This window comes from Nannospalax galili, unplaced genomic scaffold, assembly GCF_000622305.1.
Source record: "Nannospalax galili isolate Female #2095 unplaced genomic scaffold, S.galili_v1.0 scaffold340, whole genome shotgun sequence".
Taxonomy (NCBI): Eukaryota; Metazoa; Chordata; class Mammalia; order Rodentia; family Spalacidae; genus Nannospalax; species Nannospalax galili.
The window spans coordinates 394,925-416,947 of NW_008347519.1; the positions used below are offsets into that span (position 1 = coordinate 394,925).

General features: G+C 45.2%; 1 protein-coding gene across 2 annotated transcripts in view; it reads right to left on the reverse strand.

Moving 5' to 3' along the window:
* Window positions 1–7,385: 7,385 nt before the first annotated feature.
* Kif5a (kinesin family member 5A) overlaps window positions 7,386–22,023 on the reverse strand; it is a 62,519-nt gene continuing 47,881 nt past the window's right edge. Inside the window, exons 18-29 of one of the 2 annotated variants that reach the window (XM_008844064.2) lie at window positions 21,598–21,662; window positions 21,371–21,480; window positions 20,937–21,038; window positions 20,365–20,425; window positions 20,053–20,124; window positions 19,823–19,927; window positions 14,820–15,036; window positions 14,463–14,616; window positions 14,076–14,158; window positions 12,883–12,910; window positions 12,393–12,506; window positions 7,386–9,958 (exon numbers count right to left, since the gene is read on the reverse strand). In XM_008844064.2, coding sequence (XP_008842286.1) covers window positions 12,428–12,506; window positions 12,883–12,910; window positions 14,076–14,158; window positions 14,463–14,616; window positions 14,820–15,036; window positions 19,823–19,927; window positions 20,053–20,124; window positions 20,365–20,425; window positions 20,937–21,038; window positions 21,371–21,480; window positions 21,598–21,662 — 1,076 coding nt within the window. In that variant the 3' untranslated portion in view covers window positions 7,386–9,958; window positions 12,393–12,427. Of the gene's footprint in view, window positions 9,959–12,109; window positions 12,134–12,392; window positions 12,507–12,882; window positions 12,911–14,075; window positions 14,159–14,462; window positions 14,617–14,819; window positions 15,037–19,822; window positions 19,928–20,052; window positions 20,125–20,364; window positions 20,426–20,936; window positions 21,039–21,370; window positions 21,481–21,597; window positions 21,663–22,023 lie in introns of those variants that run through there. The other variant, XM_029568783.1, reaches the window with a different exon arrangement.

Here is a 22,023-nt window from a genome sequence, read left to right on the forward strand (position 1 = left end):
CAAAGCCTGAAATGGACAGTTTTCAATATAAAGCATTGAGTATCACCCTTCACTGGTGGGGATACAAAGATGTGCAGTCAGTCAAAATATAAAAGGAATAATTTGTTTTTTTAATTTTTATTATTTATTTTTTGGTCTTTTTGAGACAGGGTCTCCCTGCAGCCCCAGCTGGTCTGAAACTCACTATGGAGACCAGGCTGGACTTGAACTCACAGAGATTTGCCTGCCTCTGCCTCCCAAGTGCTGGGACAACAGGCCAGAGCCACCAGGCCTGGCTTTATTATTTTTATTTTATGTGTATGCGTGTATTGCCTGCATGTAGGTAAGTGAACCCATGTTGTGCAATGTCCACGGAGGACAGAAGAGGCCTTCGGAGCCCCTGGACTGGAGTTACAGACAATTGTTAGCTGCCATGTGGGTGCTGGGATTTGAACCTGGGTCTTCTGCAAGAACAACCAGTGTTCTTAACCACTGAGCCAGCTCTCCAGCCCCTAAAAGGAATAATTTCAAGAGATCTGTTTTACATCATTTTCACTGTAGGTACTAAAAATATATCATGTCCTTGAAGATCATTAAAAGTATATTTTAAGTGTTTCATCACAAAATAAGGAAGCAATATGGGTGTCAGTACAATAGTGCTATTCCACAATGCAAACACATTTCAAAGCATCACTTTGGACACTATAAGCATATGTAATATTTGTTAACTAAAAATTTAAAACTTCTTAATGTCCTGCTCTGCTAATTACAGAATTTTGGTCACTTCTGCATTGGTTTTGATGGATTATTTCCTCAAGATAGAAATCTTCACATTCCTTCTCTCACTGATGGGTATTAGCTGTCAGCTGTTTGAAATTTTGCTATATTGAGTTTTTTTTTTTTAAAAAAAACCAAGCTTATTCTTTTTTAAAATATATTTTATTTAGTATTTTTATTTTATGTGTATGAGTACATTGCCTGCATGTATGTGAGTGTGCCCATGTCATGCAATGCCGCGGAGGTCGGAAGAGGGCGACGGATTCCCACGGAACTGGAGTTAAGGACAGTTTGTAGCCACCATGTGGGTGCTGGGAATTGAACCCAGGTCCTCTGCAAGAGCAGTCAGTGCTCTTAACTGCTTAGCCATCTCTCCAGCCCCTATATTGAGTTTTAAACATATTTTTATTTCTCTATGTTTGAGCTTTGTGTGTGGATACAGCTTAGTTATGTGAGAAATAAGTTTAGTTTTTGGAAAAAAAAAAACTTTCTGGAAACACTCTCATGGACATACTCCTGGGTGTGTCTCTTAGGTAATTCTAACTCCTGTCAAGTTGGCAAAGATTCACCATCACACCTGTGCACAGATGTGAGCACCATCCGTGCTCAGGACTCTCCTCTGGTGATGGTGCTTCTGCAGTGCTACTATTCTAGGGGTGTTCTGGAGCCATTACTGGAGTAGGACAAGTTAAGTGCAGAAACTGAAAGCAGGCATTTAGAAACCTTTGTAGCAATCTTCTGGGTAATTTTGTGTCTGTTGAAGCTAATAAAAAATGCAGAAATTGTAAAAAAAATAGCTAAGCTCTGCTAAAGCTGTGTGCTGAAGACAGAAGGGAAGTGTAGCTGGGATGCCAAAAACAAGTGGGAAGAAGCAAGACATAAGGTTAGAGATGGCAGGTACTCTTAAACTTTACTCTGCTAAGAGTGCTTATAAGAAGGATGGCTCCAGGCTGGAGAGATGATTCAGCAGTTAAGAGCACTGGCTGCTCTCGCAGAGAACCTGGTTTGACTCCCAGTACCCATATGGCAGCTAACAATCATCTGTAACTCAAGTTCCAGGGGATTTGACACCTGACATGGGTGCACTTACATGCATGCAGGCAATACACTCATACACATAAAATAAAAATAAAATTTTTAATATTTTTTGTGTACGTAAGTACACCCATGTCGTGCAATGCCCACAAAGGACAGAAGAGGCCATTGGATCTCCTGGAACTGGATTTACAGACAGTTGTTAGCTGCCATGTGGGTGCTGGGATTCAAACCCGGGTCTTCTGCAAGAACAGCCAGTGTTCTTAATGGCTGAGCCATCTCTCCAGCCCCATAAAATATTTTTTTAAAGGAATGGCTGGGGCAGATATGGTAGCACACACCTTTAATCCCAGCACTCCGGAGGCAGAGGCTCTGTGAGTTCAAGGACAGCCTGGTCTACATAGTGAGTTCCAGGTCAGCTGGGGCTACATGAAGACCCTGTCTCCAAGAAAAAGGGGTGAGGGGGAGATGGCTCAGACATCATTCTGGTGGGTGAAGGAATGTTGCAAGAGTGCAAAATTAATTAATATAAGTTGAAGTCCATTTGAAAAATTCACAGAGAACATGGGATTTGAGGGAAAGAAGATTAAGAGTGAGTCTCAGGCTTCTGGCTAAATTGAGGAGAGACGGTGGGTGCAATGTTAAGGGAAAAATAAGTTCAGTCTGGAATATATTTGAGGTTTCTGAGGTCATCTGGACATATGGGCCCAAAGTTTAAAGGTTAGAGTGTGTGCTGGGGATATAGATTTAAGGATTGTTGTAGAATCTGTGGGCATGAATGACATTTCTCAGAACAAGCAAAGGACCAAGAACTGAACTCTGGAACAGAACAGCATTTAAAAAGCGGGTGTTGAACTGACAAGATGACTCAATGGATAGAGATGCTTACCACCAAACCTGACAAGCTGAGTTCTACCCCAGGATCCATATGGTGGAACGAGAAAACCCACTCTCTCAATTTGACCTCTGACCTCCATATGCATGTGTGTACAATGTAATTTTAAAAATTAAAACAGGGTCTGAAGAGATGACTCAGCAGTTAAGAGCACTGGCTACTCTTACAGAGGACCTGAGACCAGCCTGGTCTACATAGGGAGTTCCAGGTCTGCTGGGGCTACAAGGAGACCCTGTGTCAAACAACAAAAACTAAGAAATGTTAGAAAGAATGAATACAGCATATCTCATTACTTATATCAATCTTTTCATCAAAATGGCACTGTTGGAACAGAGTGTGGTGGAGCACGCCTTTAATCCCAACACAAAAGAGGCAAAGGCAGGCAGATCTCTATGAGCTCAAGACTGGCCTGGTCTACATAGTGAGTTCCAGGTCATCTGGGAGACCCTATCTCAAAGACACACACACACACACACACACACACACACACACACACACACACACACACACGGCAATGTTGGGTACAGTGGCATGGATGGAGGACCCAATTTCAAAAACACACATACACAGGCCAGGTGTGGTGCTACACACCTTTAATCCTAGCACTTGGGAGGCAGAGGCAGGTGGATCTTTGTGAGTTAGAGGCCAGCCTGGTCTACACAGTGAGTCCCAGGACAGCTGGGGCTACAGGGAGACCCTGTCTCAAAAAGACACACACACACACACAACATTGGGTACAGTGGCATGGATGGAGGACACTATTCCATCTAATCCTCTATGAACAAGAAACATCCCCTATAGGCTCCAAGTATTTAAACACTTGGCCCCAGTTGGTGGTGCCATTTGTGGAGGTTTAAGATGTGCAGCCTTGCTGGAGGAAGCACATCACTGGGGGCAGGCTTTGAGAGTTCGTAGTCTTGCCTCACATCCAGCTTGCTCTCTCTGCTTCCTGTGAGTGTTTGAAGATGTGAGCACCCAACTTCCTGCTCTTGGCGCCTCTGCTGCCATGCCTTCACACTGGGCTCTTATCCCTTTGGAATTATAAGTCTCTTCCTTCTGTAAGTTGCTTTGGTTGTGGTGTTTTATCACAGCAACAGAGAAGTAACTAATACACCCTCCATGATCCACAGTCCTTTTTCCATGAGCCATATGACATCCTCATCCTGGAGTACTACTCTACCATGCCTGTCACTGGAGCTAGCTCCCTAGTTCTGACAGGCTTTGGGCCACCACTGGGGCCATTGCCTCTTCACTAGCTTAACTTCTGAAAGGGCCCCAGGCTTAGCAAACAATCCCCAGAATGCTTTCTTTTGAGGGAGAAATGAATACAGCATACTCTTGGGAAATAACTGCCCACCTCCAGGACTTTGTGTCAAGGAAGGATAAGTAGGTCTATTATTTGATTTCTCTGCTTCCACAGCACTTACACTGCATCTGTCCCATGTCCCACAGCCTCACTAATCAGACTGTGAAAGGCACTTATTAAATCTTCCTAACTTAAGCAGTTAAACCACACAATATTCCTTGATTATCATAGTTTTTTGGTACTGAACTTTTTTTTTTTTTTTTGGTCTTTTTGAGACAGGGTCTCCCTGTAGCCCCAGGCTACCTTGAACTCACAGGGTCTCCCTGTAGCCCCAGGCTGGCCTTGAACTCACAGAGATCCGCCTGCCTCTGCCTCCCAAGTGCTGGGATTAAAGAAGTGTGCCACCATGCCTGGTGTACTGGATTGTAATTAAGGTCCCCATATGAGTGCTAATCAAGAATTTTTCTCTTCCTCTGTATTAAAGGTCAGACTTGAGGGCATCACTTCCACCTCTCTCCCTCCTGTCTGATTCCTCCCACAGGCTCCAAGTTTTCAGATCCCAGGAAGTGCTCTTCAGTACAGATTTAATTTGTACTCTTTCTCCTTTACAGCCCACACCTGCTGTAAGAAATGGCATGCCAACACCATCTCATCCTCCCCTTTTTCTGCTTTCTCTGCCAAATCAACAGCTAGCGGGTAGCATCTGTAGTTTGTTTTTTTTCTCCTTATTGTAATTCTCCCCTTACATAGCAAGTTCTTTCTGGGCACACAGCTGAGCCTCAGATCCATGTTTATCACCTGCAGTAAAAACCATGTAACTGCCACCACAGCCTGCTTATCATTCTGCCTCATAATGCTACTTCAGGAACTGCAAATATATTTCATCTGCCATTTGTGGGGGGCACCCATGCACTATTATGGAGGACCCCATTCATAAAGGAGGCATTCACCCCCACCATACAGAAGAAGACAGCCTCCCTGGGACTCCCCCCAATGATGCTTCACTTTCAGATGCCTCCGCTGTGGTTGCACATCTTATCATGAATAGAAGGACGAATACAACTGTCACTACAGCAGGAGACACACCCTCCCAAGCCACTAGGGGAAAGGTAGCTTTTTTTTTTTTTTTTTTTTTTTTTTTTTTTTTCTTTGAGACAGGGTCTCCCTGTAGTCCCAGCTGTTCTGGAACTCACTATGTAGACCAGGCTGGCCTTGAACTCACAGAGATCCGCCTGACTCTGGAGTGTTGGGATTAAAGAAAAAAACACCCAGCCACCTTTCTTTTTTAAAATATTTTATTTATTATTTTTATGTGTATGAACGTATTGCTTGCATGCAAGTGCACCCGTGTTGTGCAATGCCCGGGGAGTCAGAAAAGGGTGTTTGATCGCCTAGAAGTGGAGTTACAGACTGTTGTTAGTCATCTGGGGGTGCTGGGAATCGAACTACTGCAGGTCCTCTGCAAGAGCAACCGGTACTTTTAACCGCTGAGCCATCCCTCCAGCCTTGAAAGGTAGCCATTTCAGGACTGCCTCCACACGCTTCACCCTCAGATAGGTCAACCTCAGTTGCTTGTCTTACTAGCCATCATTGGGACCATGCAACTCCCCCACCACAACTCATCTTTGGTCCTGCTGGCTCCTGTTTGAGTGTCAGCTGTGTGACTCCTACAGGAGTATGGATAAGGGGGTGAGCATGGGTGAGGGGTTACTTACAGAAGCAGGAGTGTTTCAAAAGCAGCCACCAAAAGGTCCATCCAGCATGTTGACAGCTCTGAAGCTGCATACCTGTCCACCTTGCAGGTAGCTGCAATCCTTTCCCAGCAATCATTTACTGATGATGCTGGAGAGAGGTCTCACGAATCTTGTAACTTCTGAGATTCTGCAGTTCTCTAAGTTTTCTGAGCCTGGTAAATTCAGTCTTATCCTCCCTCCTTTCCCCAAGAAGTAATGTCACAATTTGGAAGAAACCGCTACCTCACCTGCAGATGTGAGTATGTAGATATGGGGGGCAGGGGGTTGTTCATACTTGATCCTTTTAATTTTCCCTTTAAATCCATAACAAAGTTGTCTCCAAGAGGAGTTTGGAGAGGACCTGGAGGACTTGGAGTTTAGGCTAGGTGCTCTGGAAACCTACTCAGGTAAGAGAGCTGAGTAGGGATACACAGAAGAAATCCTGAGCAGTCCTGAAGGCCAGGTGAATGTACAAGACCTTCACCTTCCCCCGCCCCAGTATTATAGTTGCATAGTTTTCTCAGATGCCTTGAGTAGAGATGACAGTGGTAGTTGGAAGTGTGATTGTGCTATATGATCTTGGAACAACTGGGCTGTTGGCAAGGGAGAGTGATGCATTGGATGGGGAAGGAACTAATGCAGGGACCAAGATGTTGGTCTGAGTAAAAAAATGAAGACAGCACGAAATAAAATAATAATAATAAATAATAGCTATTATTATTTTTCTAAAACTTAGAAACATCCAGGTATGGTGGCACATGCCTTTAACCTCAGCAGACAGCATCTCTGTATGTTCAAGGCCTGGTCTGTATAGCAGGCCAGCCAGGCCAGGGCTAAATAGTGAGACCCTACCTAAAAAAAAAAAAAAAAAGTTTATATAACAACCTAGATATCCAGAATAATAGGATGGTTGAATGAATGTAGGATAAACAGATGAAAATTTATATATATTTTAGCAAATTAAATGGATGCATATTGACATGAAAAAATCTCCAGAATGTATTATAAAGTGGGAAAATATCCATATACTATAGAAATATGTGGAAAAAAAGCCTGCAAGGGTATAAATATGCATATATATTTGTGTATGTGTAGGCAAACACACATAAAACCCTGCAAGGGTGTATGTATATAAATGTGTGCGTGTGCGTGTGTGCGTGCGTGTGTGTGTACATTTTTAAATGAAAGGACAGAAAGGACGTTGGATAATGATAAAGAAGATTTGCAGCTAGGGGTGGTGGCACATACCTGTCATCCCAACACTTGGGAGGTGGAGGCGGGCGGGTCAGGAGTTTAAGAGTGGCTTCCAATATAACGAGTTTGAGTTTGCTGGACTCCATGAGATCCTTTTTCATTAAATGAAAACCAATTAGACAAAAAGATTTGAAACAACAGAGTCATTATTGAATTTATTTTATTTTAAAGATATGTATGTACACCAAGTAAATACATACTGCAATTTGTGCAGTTTGGTTTGTCTTCCACGCTGGCATGCAACATTTTGGCAGATGTGAGTGGGCAGGCCAGGTGGGCCTCGTGGTGACCCAGCTTTTTGAGAGGGATGTAGTGACTGTAGGGAGCAGGAAGAGGAGGATGTAGTGAGAAGCCTCTGATGAAGGGCTGTGTGTATGGTTCCTTGTTGATGTGAGTGATATTTTCCTTACATCTGCCAAAGAGAAGGCTGTTCCCTGTGTCATGCTCTCTCTTCATCTGCCCTATCCCTTCAAATTGTCTTGCGTGTTTTTTGAAAGAATCACTTGGTAGCAAAATTACATCAACTCCCCTGGATTCTTAGGTGTCCTGCCAGCAAATACTGGCACAAGACCACAGGTCAACTGCTCTTTTCCTTTTCTCCCAGTGGGTCTGACTCATCTTCCCCACCCATCTTCTTTTCTTTGAGTTGTGGTTTTAGAGTAGGAGAACGGGGGGGGGGGGGTGGAACCCCTTGCAAATAAGTGGTTTTCAAACTATTTAGAATCTTCAGGGTCTTTCTCTTTGGACTGTTTTAGGGTCCTTCAACTAATCAGGCATTTTCCACCAAAAAAGGAAGAAAATGTATGCTTCCCAAGTCTGCGTTACTTTACTGTTTTGGCTTTTGTTTGTTTTTGCCATTCCAGAGATAAATGAAACCAAGGGCCTTGCTCACGCTAAGCATGTTAGGCAAGTACTCAATGGGTCACAATCAAAGCCCTATGTTACTTTGTTATTGTTTTTTAGATTATTTATTGATTTAGTGTGCATGTATGCATGCAGGGGCAGTACATTCTATAGTGGAGGTCAGAAGTCAACTTGTAGGAGTTGTCTCTCTTCTTCCACAATGTGGGTCCATGGGGATTATACTCAGGTAGTTAGGCTTGGCAGCAAGCACCTTCATCTGCTGAGCCATCTCACTGGCCCCCTATGTTCTTTTTTTATGTCAGAGTTCTATATAAGATTTATTTTGAAAAGTGTTTGAACATTGCAACTTCCGATTTATTCCATGCCTCTTTGATATTTTACCCCTCTATTACTCCTTCAGAGGTAAAAGGGACCTAACAGACCAAAAGGAACCTTTCTCTTGAAGGAGTCACAGGCCACTACAGCCCATATTTACCAGCTGCCATTCACACTGAGCTTTCTAGACCCAGAAGAAGCCAAGTGACAGGCTGCCCCTTGGTTCCATGGTTGGAGGATCCTGGTCTTCCTTCCTAGATAAGACTGGATATCTGGATACTGGGCATTATTGGTTTGGGCTGGGCAGTGACCTTCATCCCAGCATTTATCTGAAAACCTGCATTAGCAAATGGGAGGAAAAGACCATCAAGAACTAAAGCAACAGTCCTTTTGACTGTGGAGAGGAGGGTACTTGGGCTGAGACTGCCCTGTCCCTTTCCTTTCTTTTCTTCTTTTTCTTTGTTTTGTTTGAGACAGGGTCTCATACTGTAGCTCAAGGTGTCCTGGAATGGACCGTGAACTCATAGCAGTCCTCCTGCCTCAGCTTCCTGAGTGCTAGGATTACCAGGTCCAGCTTTTGTTTTCGCAGTGCTGAGCACTGAAACCATGGCTTTTCATGTACCAGGTAAGAGCTCTGCCACTGAGCTACATCTTGCCTGGCCCCCTTCTTCAAAGTACACTTGATGCTAAGTGGAGCTATTATAGAAGGAACTCTATGGCAGGGTAGAGGGTGGGGAGGGATACTGGGGGAAAAGCCAGACTCCAGCTTGAAGGGAAGGCATCTAAAGACAGCTACTTTCTCAATGAATTGGAAGCCCAAAACCAAACTCAAAGATGGGAAGAACATGTGGCCCAATATGGGAGAAAGGAATTCAGCTTCTTGCTTTAACCTGAGGGCACTGTGATAGAAAACCACTTAGCAGTTTCCCAGTCTCTGTACACCCCAGACCCAGGGAACCAACCATTCTGACTCTACTTGCTTGTAACTATCAGCACAGACAGATGAATAGCAATTTGTCAGGCTAGAAGGAGAGGTCTGCCTTCTCAACTTTCCAAAATATTTTTAATCAACTCTGAGTTCTGGTTGTGAGATCTCAGGATAGAGCGTATCAAAAGGGGCTTGGACCAGAAAGGGAACTAGACCCCTGAACCATCCATGTTCTCAGGCTGGGGGAAGAGGGAAGCAAAAGCGGGCTCTGTAGGATTGAAGTAACACCTGGAATCTCTCGATTCAGGTGAGGGGTGTATGAAAAAAAATGACTTAGCAACTCTTTCACTGTGCTCCCCTCTGTGCTGTACGTAAAAAAGAGGAGGGAAGGGTATGTTTCTCTTCTTAGGATGCTAAGACATTCTTCTGCTTAAGGCTTTGTATGTACACGTGTATATGTGTGTGTGTGTGTGTGTGTGTGCGCGCGCGCATGTACATGTGTGTTTTCAAGAGAGAAGGACCACAGTCTTCTGCCTCCTGTTTTTCCTTTTCCATCTTGGGACCGCTACCCAGTGATCATTCACTGTGAGACAAGTATATGGAAGAAACATTTCCCCCTCGCTAGTGCCCAATGAGGAAGGTAGACTATGCTTAGAAATTGCTAAATACATCATCAGATACTTAGAGTGTACGACAGAGAGAGGAGAGACATAGCAGTGGCTTCTGATATATAGATACAGAGTACAAAGTACGGAGTAAGTAGAAGACATCAAACAGTACAGTCCAACAACACAGGTTGGGGAGGGAGTTAGTATCAGAGACCACAGGTTTTGCAGCATGCTGAGAGAAGAGGCCTCAGTCCCTCTTAGAAACTGGGGAAGAAAGAGAAAGAAGGTGTGAGGAACCAGCCTGCAGCCCGGTCTCTGTGTAGGAACGAGTGGCAATGGCATACACGTTGCTTTCCAGTTCTGTTCCTTTAATACCAACAAGCAGACCTCCCACCCCAACTCCCAATCAGCCCAGCCTCTGCTTGTCCACCCACAGTCCTCCCAGAATCCTCTTTCCCTTTTTTGATTCTCTGCTTCTCCCCTTCTTCCTCTGTGCCTGGCTGGCTATCCTGGGAAAGCTCTGGAGAGGTTTGACCTGGTGTAATCCAGCAGAGGACCAGCCATATTCTCTCAACTCTAGTCTGCCAAGGATTTAATGTGGAAAACAAAACTGGTCCCATGGCCCTGTTCTGGGGCTTGAAAGCTGGGCTTTAAAGCAACTGCAACAAGAAACCTGGTGACATTTGAGAACCAGGAGAGGAATTCTGCTGCTAGAGAGGATTTGGCAAGGGGAGAGGTATTGAAGCTGAGGGGTTGAAGATGGGGAGACAGCTGATATCCACCTTCACTGAACAGTACGTAAGGGCTGCTCACACTGCAGCTAAAGGAACAGAGTCAGACTGCATCATGGTCTTTGGCAGCATATGCAGATACCAGAATAAGACACAGGACTGAATCAGATATCACCTGTACAGGAGACTTGGCTCAAAACTTCTCTGTGTATCTAAGATTATTTTCCAGGGGAGGCAGAGGAAGAGGCAGAGTTGAAATGATCTCAAGTTTCCTGTTTTCTAAGGTCTGTGATGTGCGTGTATGGCTGTATTGCCTAGCCTCTCAACTTTTTTTTTTTTTTACATGTGGCAGTGACCCCTAGTGGTAGAAATCAGTACTGTGTGTGGTCATCACCAATCCAAAGGGAAGGAATTAGGGATAGGGGAAGGTCAATGTTTAGGTCACAGGAAAGCAGGAATTGATGTTGCTTTGGATTTTTAATTAGTTTTGTTTGTTTTTTTGGTTGGTGTTTTTGTTTGTTTGAGGGGGGTGTTTGTTTTTTGAGACAGGATAGCACTCTAGCCTTGACTAGCCCAGAATTTACTATGTATATATGTTTATTTTTTGTTTAACATTTTCTGGTTGTTTGTTTTTGCTTTTGTTTTGTTTTGTTTTGTTTTTAGTACTGGGGATTGAACTCAGGCACTCTACCACTAAACTACATTCCCAACCCCACAATTCATTATGTATGCCAGGCTGGTCTCGAACTCACAGAGCTCCTCCTGCCTCTGCTCCCAAGTTTTGAATCCATGAGTCTCCTGCCTCAGCCTCCTGATGCTAAGATGATAGACATGCACCACCATGCCCAGATAAAAACAGGAGTTGAAGGATAACTATATAGCAAAGGTTTGGAAATGGTTTAACAAAAAAGAAAAGCGACTGGCAAGATGGCTTAGTTGATAAGTGCTTGCTGTGCAAGCATGAGGACCTAAGCTCAGATCCCCACCACACATGCAAAAGCTGATCTGTAACCCCTGTGTGGGAAGACAGAAACAAGCAGATCCCAAGGGCTCACAGGCCAGCCAGACTAGCTGAAACGGCAAGCTCCAGATTCAGTGAGAGACCCTGTCTCAAAAAGTACAGTAGAGGGGCAAGAGAGATGATGCAGGGGTTAATAGTACTTGCTGCTCTTGCAGAGGACCCAGGTTTGGTTCCCTGAATCCACATGGCAGCTAACTCCAGTTCCAAAGAGAGCACATGCCCTCTTCTAGCCTCTGCAGGCACTGTACACATATGGTGCACTTACATCCAGCAAAACACACACATAAAATAAATATAAATAAAATACTTTAAAAAAATGAATAAGGTGGTTGGGGCTGGATAGATGGCTCAGCAGTTAAGAGCACTGGCTGCTCTTGCAGAGGACCTGGGTTCAATTCCCAGCGCCTACATGGCAGCTAACAAACATCTGTAACTCCAGTTCCAGGGGAATCCAATGCCCTCTTCTGACCTCCACCAGCATTGCATGACAGGGGTGCACTTACACACATGCAAGGAATATACTCATACACATAAAATAATAATAATTAAAAATTTAAAATAAGGCCGGGTGTGGTGGTGCATGCCTTTAGTCCCAGTACTTGGGAGGCAGAGGCAGGTGGATCTCTGAGTTCAAGACCAGCCTGGTCTACATAGTGAGTTCAGGTCAGCTGGGACTACAGGGAGACCCTGTCTCAAAAAGACAAGAAAAAAAATTAAAAATAAATAAAGTGGAGAGTGATAGAGAAAGACAGCCAACATCAACCTCTGACCTCCACATGTTCACATATCGTCAGGGGCACCCTCAGACCCACACATACCACACATACATACAAACACAAACAAAAAAAAAAACAAAAGGAGAAAAAGGAAAGAAGCAGGATAATCGAAGAGACTGTGGGCAAGATAGCAGGTGGCCAGGCCAGGCAAGGGAAATGCCTGCAGGTACCTGAAAGTGCAGACTATGCAGTCCTGAATGGGAGATTAGCTGGCTGCTGTCTCTTGGTGAAGAGGGAAAAGCTTGGCCTGGTCCTCAGCCTCATAGCCGCATGGCAGGTCACTCCTAGAGGAAGAGACACACCATGATCAGCTCTAATGTATTCCTGACATGGTCACTGCTCTGATAGCATGTTTGTGAAATAACCAAGGGGCAGGGACTATGTATGCTTTGCAGGGCAACTCAAAGCTTTGCCCAAGGTCAGAAAGTTCTCAAAGGTAGACGAGAACCCATATGCTCTGATGTTCATGACATTTCCCCCCAGATACCATAACTGGACTGGGGAGAGGCCACAGAGGTGCCTGGGAGGATAAGAGTACCTGCGATTGCCCTCATTTCCTCCTCCCTCCCCCAAAGCTCCAGAAATGTCTCAGTAGAGAAAAGCTTAATCACTTTTTCTGGTCCCCACCAGAGAACCCAGGGTTAGTGGTGACAGGTATACCTATTGTCGTTGATATCTGTGGCATTTCCTGAAGAGATGACAGTTGAGAATACAGGGTTAGAAAAAGAGACCATGTAAGGACCAGTCTCCCCAGATCCTCCCATTCCCAAACCTACCAAGAAACATGTAAAACTGTGGTACTCTATCCTCTGCTACCCAAAGCTGTACCACAATACCTTTTGATGGTGGGGTTTTTTTGTTTTGTTTTGTTTTTTTTTTTTTTTTTAGTCTTTTTGAGACAGGGTCTCCCTGTAGCTCCAGCTGGCCTGGAACTTTCATTTTTTAAAAAAATGTTTTATTTATTATTTTTATTTTATGTGTATGAGTGTATTGCCTGCATGTATGTGAGTGCACTCGTGTCATGCAATGCCGTGGAGGTCAGAAGAGGGCTTCGGATTCCCCTGGAACTGAAGTTAAGAATGGTTCATAGCTGCCATGTGGGTGCTGGGAATCGAACCCAGGTCCTCTGCAAGAGTGGTCAGTGCTCTTAACTGCTGAGCCAACTCTCCAGCCCCAAGCCTGGAACTTTCTATGTAGACCAGGCTTGTCTTGAACCTGCCTCTGCCTCCCAAGTCCTGGGGCTAAAGGCATGTGCCACCACACCTAACTAGCTGTACCATTATACTTTTTTGAAAAAAAGCCTTCCAAATCCTCACTAAGGAGATAAGTAGGTGAAGTGATAGGTGGGATCTCTTTCTTTCTCTTTCTCTCTCTCTCTCTCTCTCTCTCTCTCTCTCTCTCTCTCTCTCTCTCTTCCCTCTCCCCTCTATCCTCCCCACCCACACTCTCTCTGAGGTAAGGTCTCATTGTGTACCCTGGATGGCTTGGAATTCCCTATATTCCCTGTGTAGACCAGGTTAACCTCAAACTCAGAGATCCACCTGCCTCTATTGGGATTAAAGGCATGTGCTACCACACCCCACCAGGGAATCTACTCAAGAAGTCAGTGGGCCCATATGGATCTTCTCACCACTCCACTCTCCCCTCCCCATCCCCCATGCCAGGAATGGACCATAAGGACATCACACTAGACAAGTGCTTTACCACTGAGCTGTACCCTGACTTTATCTTTTTATTTGACATCCTGGCACACTATAAAGGTTCAGTTAATGTTTGCTGTAAACTAAGGCCACTTTTCTTACACCTCTCAATGTGCCCTGGGGATCCAAAGAGCTGGGATCTTTGTCACTCACCATTGTCCATGTTGGCCTTCTGGTAGGAAGCCAAGGGGCCACCAGAGGCTGTGGCTCCACTGCTGGCACAGGAGTTAGCAAAGCTGGATAGAACAGAGGAGACATGTAGCTTCCGGCACCCACCATCCATGATTCTGAGGACCACTATGCCCACGCTTACCCCCAACCACGCATCTTTCCCATCCCCAGAGAACAGAAGCCAGCAATCATGGTGGAGGCAGGGAGGGCAACGCCCATCTCCTAAATTGTAAGGCATAAAGTTGAGAAAAGGGTTGGAAACAAAGTTACTCAGGGAAACAATTAAATCTCAACCAATACCTGACCCAGACCTAAGCCTCCTAGGGCCCAGACGGCCTTGGGCTGGGATTCACATTCATGGTCACTCACTACATATCTGAGGTGGAGCTAGGTGCAGCCGGCAGGTACAAATTCTGGTAGTTCTGGAAGAGGCTGTTGGTGTAACTAATGCACTCTGGGCTCCGGGTGCCATAGGGGTTGGTGGGTGAGGAGGCTGGGTAGTGGCCAGGACGCACAGGTTTGGCTGCAAAAGAGAAGAAACAACTGTGAATAGGCTGTTTGTTACCCAGAGTTGCTGGGGTTGAACTGAGATGCTCATAAGATAATTTATGGCTCTTTTTGGTGGGGAGGCTGGGGGCTAGAAGCAAGCATCTACTTGTTTGGCATTTAGGAACTGGCTGAATTGTTCGAAGTGGTAACTGTCTTCACCTACAGACAAGCACTCACCGATCTGGGCAGAATGGCCCCGCTTGCCCGAGCTCTTGTACCGCACAGCCTCCTTGATGCGGTCCACCTCCTGCTGGTAGCGGCGCTTGTCCTTCATAGCTCCCTCCTTGGCCTCTTTCAGTGCACCCTCCAGGGCCTTAACTCTCTCAGCCGTAGCCCTAAGTCGTTTTTCCAGTTTAGGAAGCTCACAACGCAGATCTGCATTGTCACGTACCAGCTATGGAGTGAGCCAAATGAAAGGGACCAAGGAGAAAAAAGCCAGTGACCCAAGACAGAGTCACCCAGTGGAGTACGGGGGTTGAGGGTGAGGAGAGAGAATGAAGAAAAATCAGAACCATGTCATTTCCTGGAAAGACCACCTTCTTCTCTTTAGGTAATGTGCTGTTCTGGCCAGTTCTTTCTTTCTCCTTGCATCATTTTCTAAGCAACAGAAGCTGCCATCTCCACTACAGTTCAGAACACATGTGACAGTGTCCTGTTTCGGGTTCCATCTGGCCCGGACATTCCCTTCCATTGTATGTCACAGCCTATGCCAGACCAGGAGCTCCAGGCCCAGATGGGGATGAAGCACTTCCTTCCCCTGAGATGGCTGTGTAGGCATGCAAAGAGAGGCAAGAATATGTGGCAGTCTGGAGAGTGGACACAGGACTGAGAAGGGTACAGGTGGATGCAGTACAGAGCAGGAGCAGAAGCTGGAATTCAGAGACCACCACACATCCACACAGGGCATCTCACAAAAAGGAGAGAAAATGTTTGTGGTCACACAAACATTTGTGCTCTTGATCTTCGCATACCATGCCCTCCTGGGCTGTCCCCCAACCACCGACACCCCATTTAAACTATGCTACAGTATGGTAGCAACCACCTTGCAGCCAAACCTTTTATAGGGTCCACACAATAACTGGGGCATTTGAGAGTACAAAAGGAGCACAGCCTTGGGGGCATCGAGCAAGTCTGCACAGCAGAGATTGTGGTGGGGAAAGGGACAGAGCTAAAACCTTCTATGCACTTTTAATTTGGACAATTTAAGGCTAATATAATTTTTCTGTGATGGTATTTAGCTTAACTGGTAATAACACTGAGAGTTAAGAGTCTGCTGAGAAGCTGGGCATGGTTGCCCACACCTTTAATCCCATATTTGGGAGGCAGGGGCAGAGGCAGGTGGATCTCTGTGAATTTGAGGCCAACCTGGGCTACATAGGGAGTTCCAGCTGAGGAGTTTTTACAACTCCTTTTTTTCCTTCATAGACTCATGTCTGCTGAGTAGGACATTGTGGTAAGTTCCTCTGTTTAGGGGAGCAATATTTGGAGTTTAGGACTTAGAGCAGAAAACAGGAGAGAGAGAGAGAGAGAGAGAGAGAGAGAGAGAGAGAGAGACTCACTATGTAACCCAGGCTGGCCTGTGTAGCTTTGGCTAGCCTCAGCCTTCAGATCTTCCTGACTCAACTTCTAGAGTGCTGGGATTATAGGCATGTGCCCTTTGTTTTGCTTTTCTTTCTTGAGATAGGGTTTCATGTAGCCCAGGTTACCCTTGAACTTGCTATGTAGCTGAGGATGATCTTGAACTTTTGATACTCCTGCCTCTACCTCCCAAGTATGCATCATCATACCTGACTTTGATGAATTATTTTTATTTTATGTGTGTATTTTGCCTGCACATATGGAAGTGCACTCATGTCGTACAGTGCCCTTGGAGGCCAGAAGAGGGAGTCAGATCCCCTGGAACTGGAGTTACAGATGGTTATTAGCTGCCATGTGAGTGCTGGGAACCAAACCTTGATGCTTTGCAAAAAAAGCCAGTGCTCCTAACTGCTGAGCCATCTCTCTAGTCCCCACACTTGATTTTATATGTACTGGGGATTAAACCTAGGGCTTCATGATAATCTAGGCTAACACTCTACCAACTAGGCTACATCCTAGCATGTTTTTAAAAAAATATTTATTATTATTATTACTATTATTATTATCATTATTATTTTTTTGTTGTTGTCTTTTTTGAGACAGGGTCTCCTTGTAGCCCCAGCTGTCTTGGAACTCACTATGTAGGTCAGGCTGGCCTCAAACTCACAAATATCCTCCTGCCTCTGCCTCCCAAGTGCTGGGATTAAAGGCGTGCGCCACCACACCTGGCCCTATTGTTTATTATTTTTTTAATTTTTATGTGTATGAGTGTTATGCCTGCATGTAGGTAAGTGCACCTATGTCATGCAGTGCCCGCAGAAGACAGAAGAGGCTGTTGGATCCCCTGGAACTGGAGTTATGGATAGTTGTTAGCTGCCGTGTGGGTGCTGGGATTCAAACCCGGGTCTTCTGCAAGAGCAGTCAGTGTTCTTAACTGCTGAGCCATGTCTCCAGCCCCCATTACCTCCACATGGTAAGAGTTATGCAATTTGGGAGTCTTTTACATAGACCCACTGAAGAAGTACCCCAATTGCCTCACCCTATGTCCCTGTTCAGCATGGAAGAAGCCAGAGCGGTCTGCATCCCGATTCCCTATCTGCAAGCTGGGTAACTTCTTCAGAGGATGGTGTGGTAAGAATAGGAAGTAGGAATTGGCTAGGTAGTTAGGGTAAAAAGACCCCACTGAAAAGTATCCAATTTCTTGGCTAAAAGTCAAAATGTCCTTGGGCCTCTCAGCAACATACTCCATTCCAAAGGCCAAAAATGTTGAAAGTATTTGGGAGCTTTTACCTAATCCTTTAAAGATTTTAGGGTTGCCAGGCGTGGTGGCGCATGCCTTTAATCCCAGCACTTGGGAGGCAGAGGCAGGCGGATCTCTGTGAGTTCAAGGCCAGCCTGGTCTACAAGCATCATACTCAGTTCCAAAGGCCAAAAATGTTGAAAATATTTGGGAGCTTTTATCTAATCCTTAAAAGATTTTAGGGTTACCTCTTCAGAGGGGGTAATATTAGTGTAGTAAAAAGTCCCATAAAAATAAATAAATAAATAGAAGAAGAAAGAGTACATGAAGTCATCAGAAAAACGTGATGGGAAGATATATGGGAAGAGTTGGAGAGGAGGGAGTGGGCACGGATCTGATCAAAACACCTTATATGCATGTATGAAATTCTCAATAAATTATTTAAAAAAAAAGTTTAATATACATTTGTATTTAGTAGTAAAGTGAACACATAAGAATAAAAATAGAATGGCAGCCTGGACATGATGGCACAAGCCTTTAATCCCAGCACTCAGGAGGCAGAGGCTGGTGGATCTCTGTGAGATCGAGGTCAGCCTGGTCTACATAGTGAGTTCCAGGTCAGCTGGGGCTACAGGGAGACCCTGTCTCAAAAAGACCAAAAAATTAAAACAATTTTAAAAATTAAATGGCAAACATGATATAGAGATTTCCTAAGGCTAGCCTTCCCCAGGCTTTGGTCCTAGCACTGGGAAGGCAGAGGCAGGTGGATCCCTAGGAGCTGGAGACTAGCCAATTAATTTACATAGTTCCAGGACAGCCAGGGCTACATAATGAGGCTCTGCTTCAAAAAGTTAATTAAGTAATTAAATTTAATAACAAAATTAAAGATTTCCTAGCTGTCTTACAATTTTTTCAGTGAAGTCGTTACACCATTTCATAACAAGGGAAGGAGGGAAAGATGATAGTAAAGCTCTCAGCAGGTCCAAAGAAAATAAACCCTATAGAGTATCGCTGAGTCTAGGTTTGGCAAGTTTTCATTTAAAAATGATACTCTGATTATTTACTATATAGAGTGGGCATCAGACTGGGAGGAAAAGAAGTTGAAATTCTTGGCTAGTGAGCATGAATCTAGATGAAGTCTGCAGATGGACTTGAAAGGAAGGGAAGGAAATTTAGGTTGGGGCTTCCTTTGTGAATCAATTAGAAAGTCTGTGTCAATGCTCAGCATCAGCATGGACCAGCTGCTTCTGCTGTGCGCACACCAAAAATTTCCTGTCCTGATTCCTCTGGACTGCCCTTCCACTTGCCCAGCCCATACTTCTGAAACCCAGTCTTCCACCTAAGGATCAGCAGCAGCCAGGAGGTGAACAACTCAGTACAGAACTTCTGACTGGTCCCGACTAGGGACTGACTGGGTCATGTGAAGGACATCATTTAATGTCCCGCATGCCTGCCCCAGTGAGGCAAATAGAGTTCTTTCCATGAGGGAAAGCCCAATTCGCTTGTTTTTCTTATATCCCTGGCTGAAGTGTGGTGCTGTCATACCCCACCCCGCCCCAGTCCTAGAGACTGCACCCAGGGCCTTGTGCATGTTAGGCAAGCACTCTACTACTGAGCTACATCACAGCCTCTGGTATCCATCTTCGACAGTTACACCCTTTGTCTCTTCACCCTCCATACATTTCAACTTCTCCCTCCATCTCTCCGAGGTAGGCCTGGGAAATTCCACTTCAGGCAAAGATAGGCCAAAAATGTTGAGAAGGGAAAACAGACATGGACACAAAAAACAAGGTACAAGTAGAAACAAGAAGGAGCTTTGATGCAGGAAAAGAGAACAGATTTAAAAAATAGAGAGAGGCCGAGCATGGTGGCGCATGCCTTTAATCCCAGCACACAGAAGGCAGAGGCAGGTGGATCTCTGTGAGTTCAAGGCCAGCCTGGTCTACATAATGAGTTCCAGGACAGCTGGGGCTACAAGGAGACCCATTCTCAAAAAAGACCAAAAAAAATAGAGTCTCACCTAACTATGCAACCCAGGCTGGTCTAGAACTCACTATGTAGCTTTGGCTTGCCTCAACCTCCAGATTCCCTGCTCCCCATATATATATATATATATGTGTGTGTGTGTGTGTGTGTAATATATATACATATGCATACATACATATACATATATTAATATATAATATAGACACATATATGCATATATAGATATATAGTAATATGTAATATACACTATATATTAAAAGGGGAAAGTAAGGATAATAGGCAATGCAGTCTTCCTGAATTCAAGGGCCTTTCAGGATTTGGGTAGCACAGAGACCTGGCCTCAGAAGTTCTCTTCACCCCTTTTCTGGACTCTCACCTGTTTGTGAACCTTTGTAAGCTGTTCCAGGTTGTTCTCAAGAAAGGAAATCTTCTGCTTTTGGGAATGAATCCCCCCACTGTCTTCGGGCTCCATTTCTGCACTCTGCTTAGACGGACGGGAAGAAAGATATGGCTGTCCTGAGGCCAAACAGGTCCTACTTGGGCCAGGCCAAACAACCCCAAGGAGGGGAGGAGATGGGGCTGGGGAGACCCGTGGTTGGCACTTACTTTCTTGACTCGAGTCGTGACGTCTTGAACGAACAGCTTTCGAAGGTTGTGGAGGGTCTGGAGTTCCCGGGCCTGGAGGAATAATGAAAAATTGGGGATAGCGAGATACCAGGTCTACGTTCTCCCTCCCAAATCATTGAAACCTTCAGTCTATAGCATCATGTGAGTCATTCATCCTTCAGGTACAGACATATACTGATTATGCCACAGACTTACAGTAACAGTGGAAGAAGAACAGAGTCAGGAAGAAATTGGGGGGGATGGGGAGCCCTCTTCCACTCTTTTAACTTGGCACAGAAAGAAACTACTCACAACTGTCTCCTCCAGACCCTTGAGATCCTGCTTGGACTGCTCATGTCGCTCGTAGAGAAATCTGCAGGAAGAGAAGTAAAGGGAAAGCAGGAAACAATTCCCTTAGGACTCTCCCTCTCCCTCTTCGACCAGTCCTTTGAGCTCTACTTTATTAATAACTTATTATGCAAATTATTCATGTTTACTATGCAATAGTCAGAAAAGAATTTTTAAAAGAAGGCTAAGAAGATATTTTATACAATCCCATGATTCCATTATTGACATAAAACTACCAGGTGTCCATCCTTACCAACTCTTTTTTCTATGCATATATCCATCCATGTACAAAGTGTCATGGATCATACCATCCATAGTGTCTTGGAACCTGACTTTCACACCTAACAGAATATCACAAGTTTCTCCATCCGTCTCAGCAGCAACTCAACAGCTCACTCCCAATGGCCTCCCTTTTTCCTCCCCACCCCATCATGCTTGCTTCTTGTGACTGTTCATATCAAGGTCACCTATGTATCCTGCATCTGTAAACATGTCTATGCGCTAGTTCTGAGACCACCAATGAGTGTGTCACTCACGTCAGCTCCTGGAGCTTAGTGCTCTTCTCATGTTCTTCGCTCTTCAGCTTCTCATAGTCAGCTTGAAGTTTCTCTAGCTCTAACTGCAGCTTCTGGTTCAAGCTACAGAGGGCAGGGGCATTGGCGAGATAAAGAGGTGTTAAGGAGAGAAAAGGGAAGCCCCATCCCTCAAACAGTGCCTTCTTCAGTGAGACCCGATATGTTTCTTCAGACACAGGCTACCATTTCCAAGACAACAGGGCCCCTTGCGTGCTCCAATTACAAAAGCCTCAAAGACAAGGACCAATTCTAACTTGTGTCCCTTGAAGTTGGGCTGCAAAGTTGTGACACTGATGAGGGAATGACCACGCATTTTAAAGATTCAGAAGGATGATGGAGTCAGCACGGCAAGATAAGAGGACCAGGTGGAGACTGGAGTCACCCAGGACCCTTACTCTTTGAGCTCATCAATAGTCTTCTGCTTCTCATTGATCTCGTCCCTGAGGCGGGCCAGCTGCCGGTGATGGGCCTCCCGGTGACTCTCCATCTGCAGTTCCAGAGCCTTCTGCAAACAATCCCACCTCATGCTCAGAGCCAGACTCCCAGACCTGAGCTCTGTGGTAACTAGCACAGGCCTTGCCCTGCCAAGTACATCACCCCCACACCTTCCCTAGTCACTGACCTTCACTTCATCTGCATCCTGTGTGTCTGGTTCCTTGTCTTTCAAGGCCACTTCATGGACAGTTTCTAAGTTAAAGAGAGGAAGACAGCTTATATCAAACCAACCTCCTTCAGACCGCACATGTGGCCAGAGCTCCAGGCAGAGCAGGGGATGGGCTCCCAGAGATATTCTGGAATGGGACAGTCCAATTGACTCAGCAGGGACAGAGAACAAGAGAGGGTTTATGGTTCATGTAAAATGAGCTGCATGCAAAAACCTGGCTAAACAGTACTTGAGCTCAGTGTTAAGGAGTACATGAGCTGACACCCAGCACACGGGCTTTGGGTGAGGGGCTGTCAAGTAATTTCTTCTGATGTTTGGGACATTCCTTTCCTGCCTCTTGTGGGATATCAAGACCCAAGAATGGCTGGGATAGAGGTCTAAGAA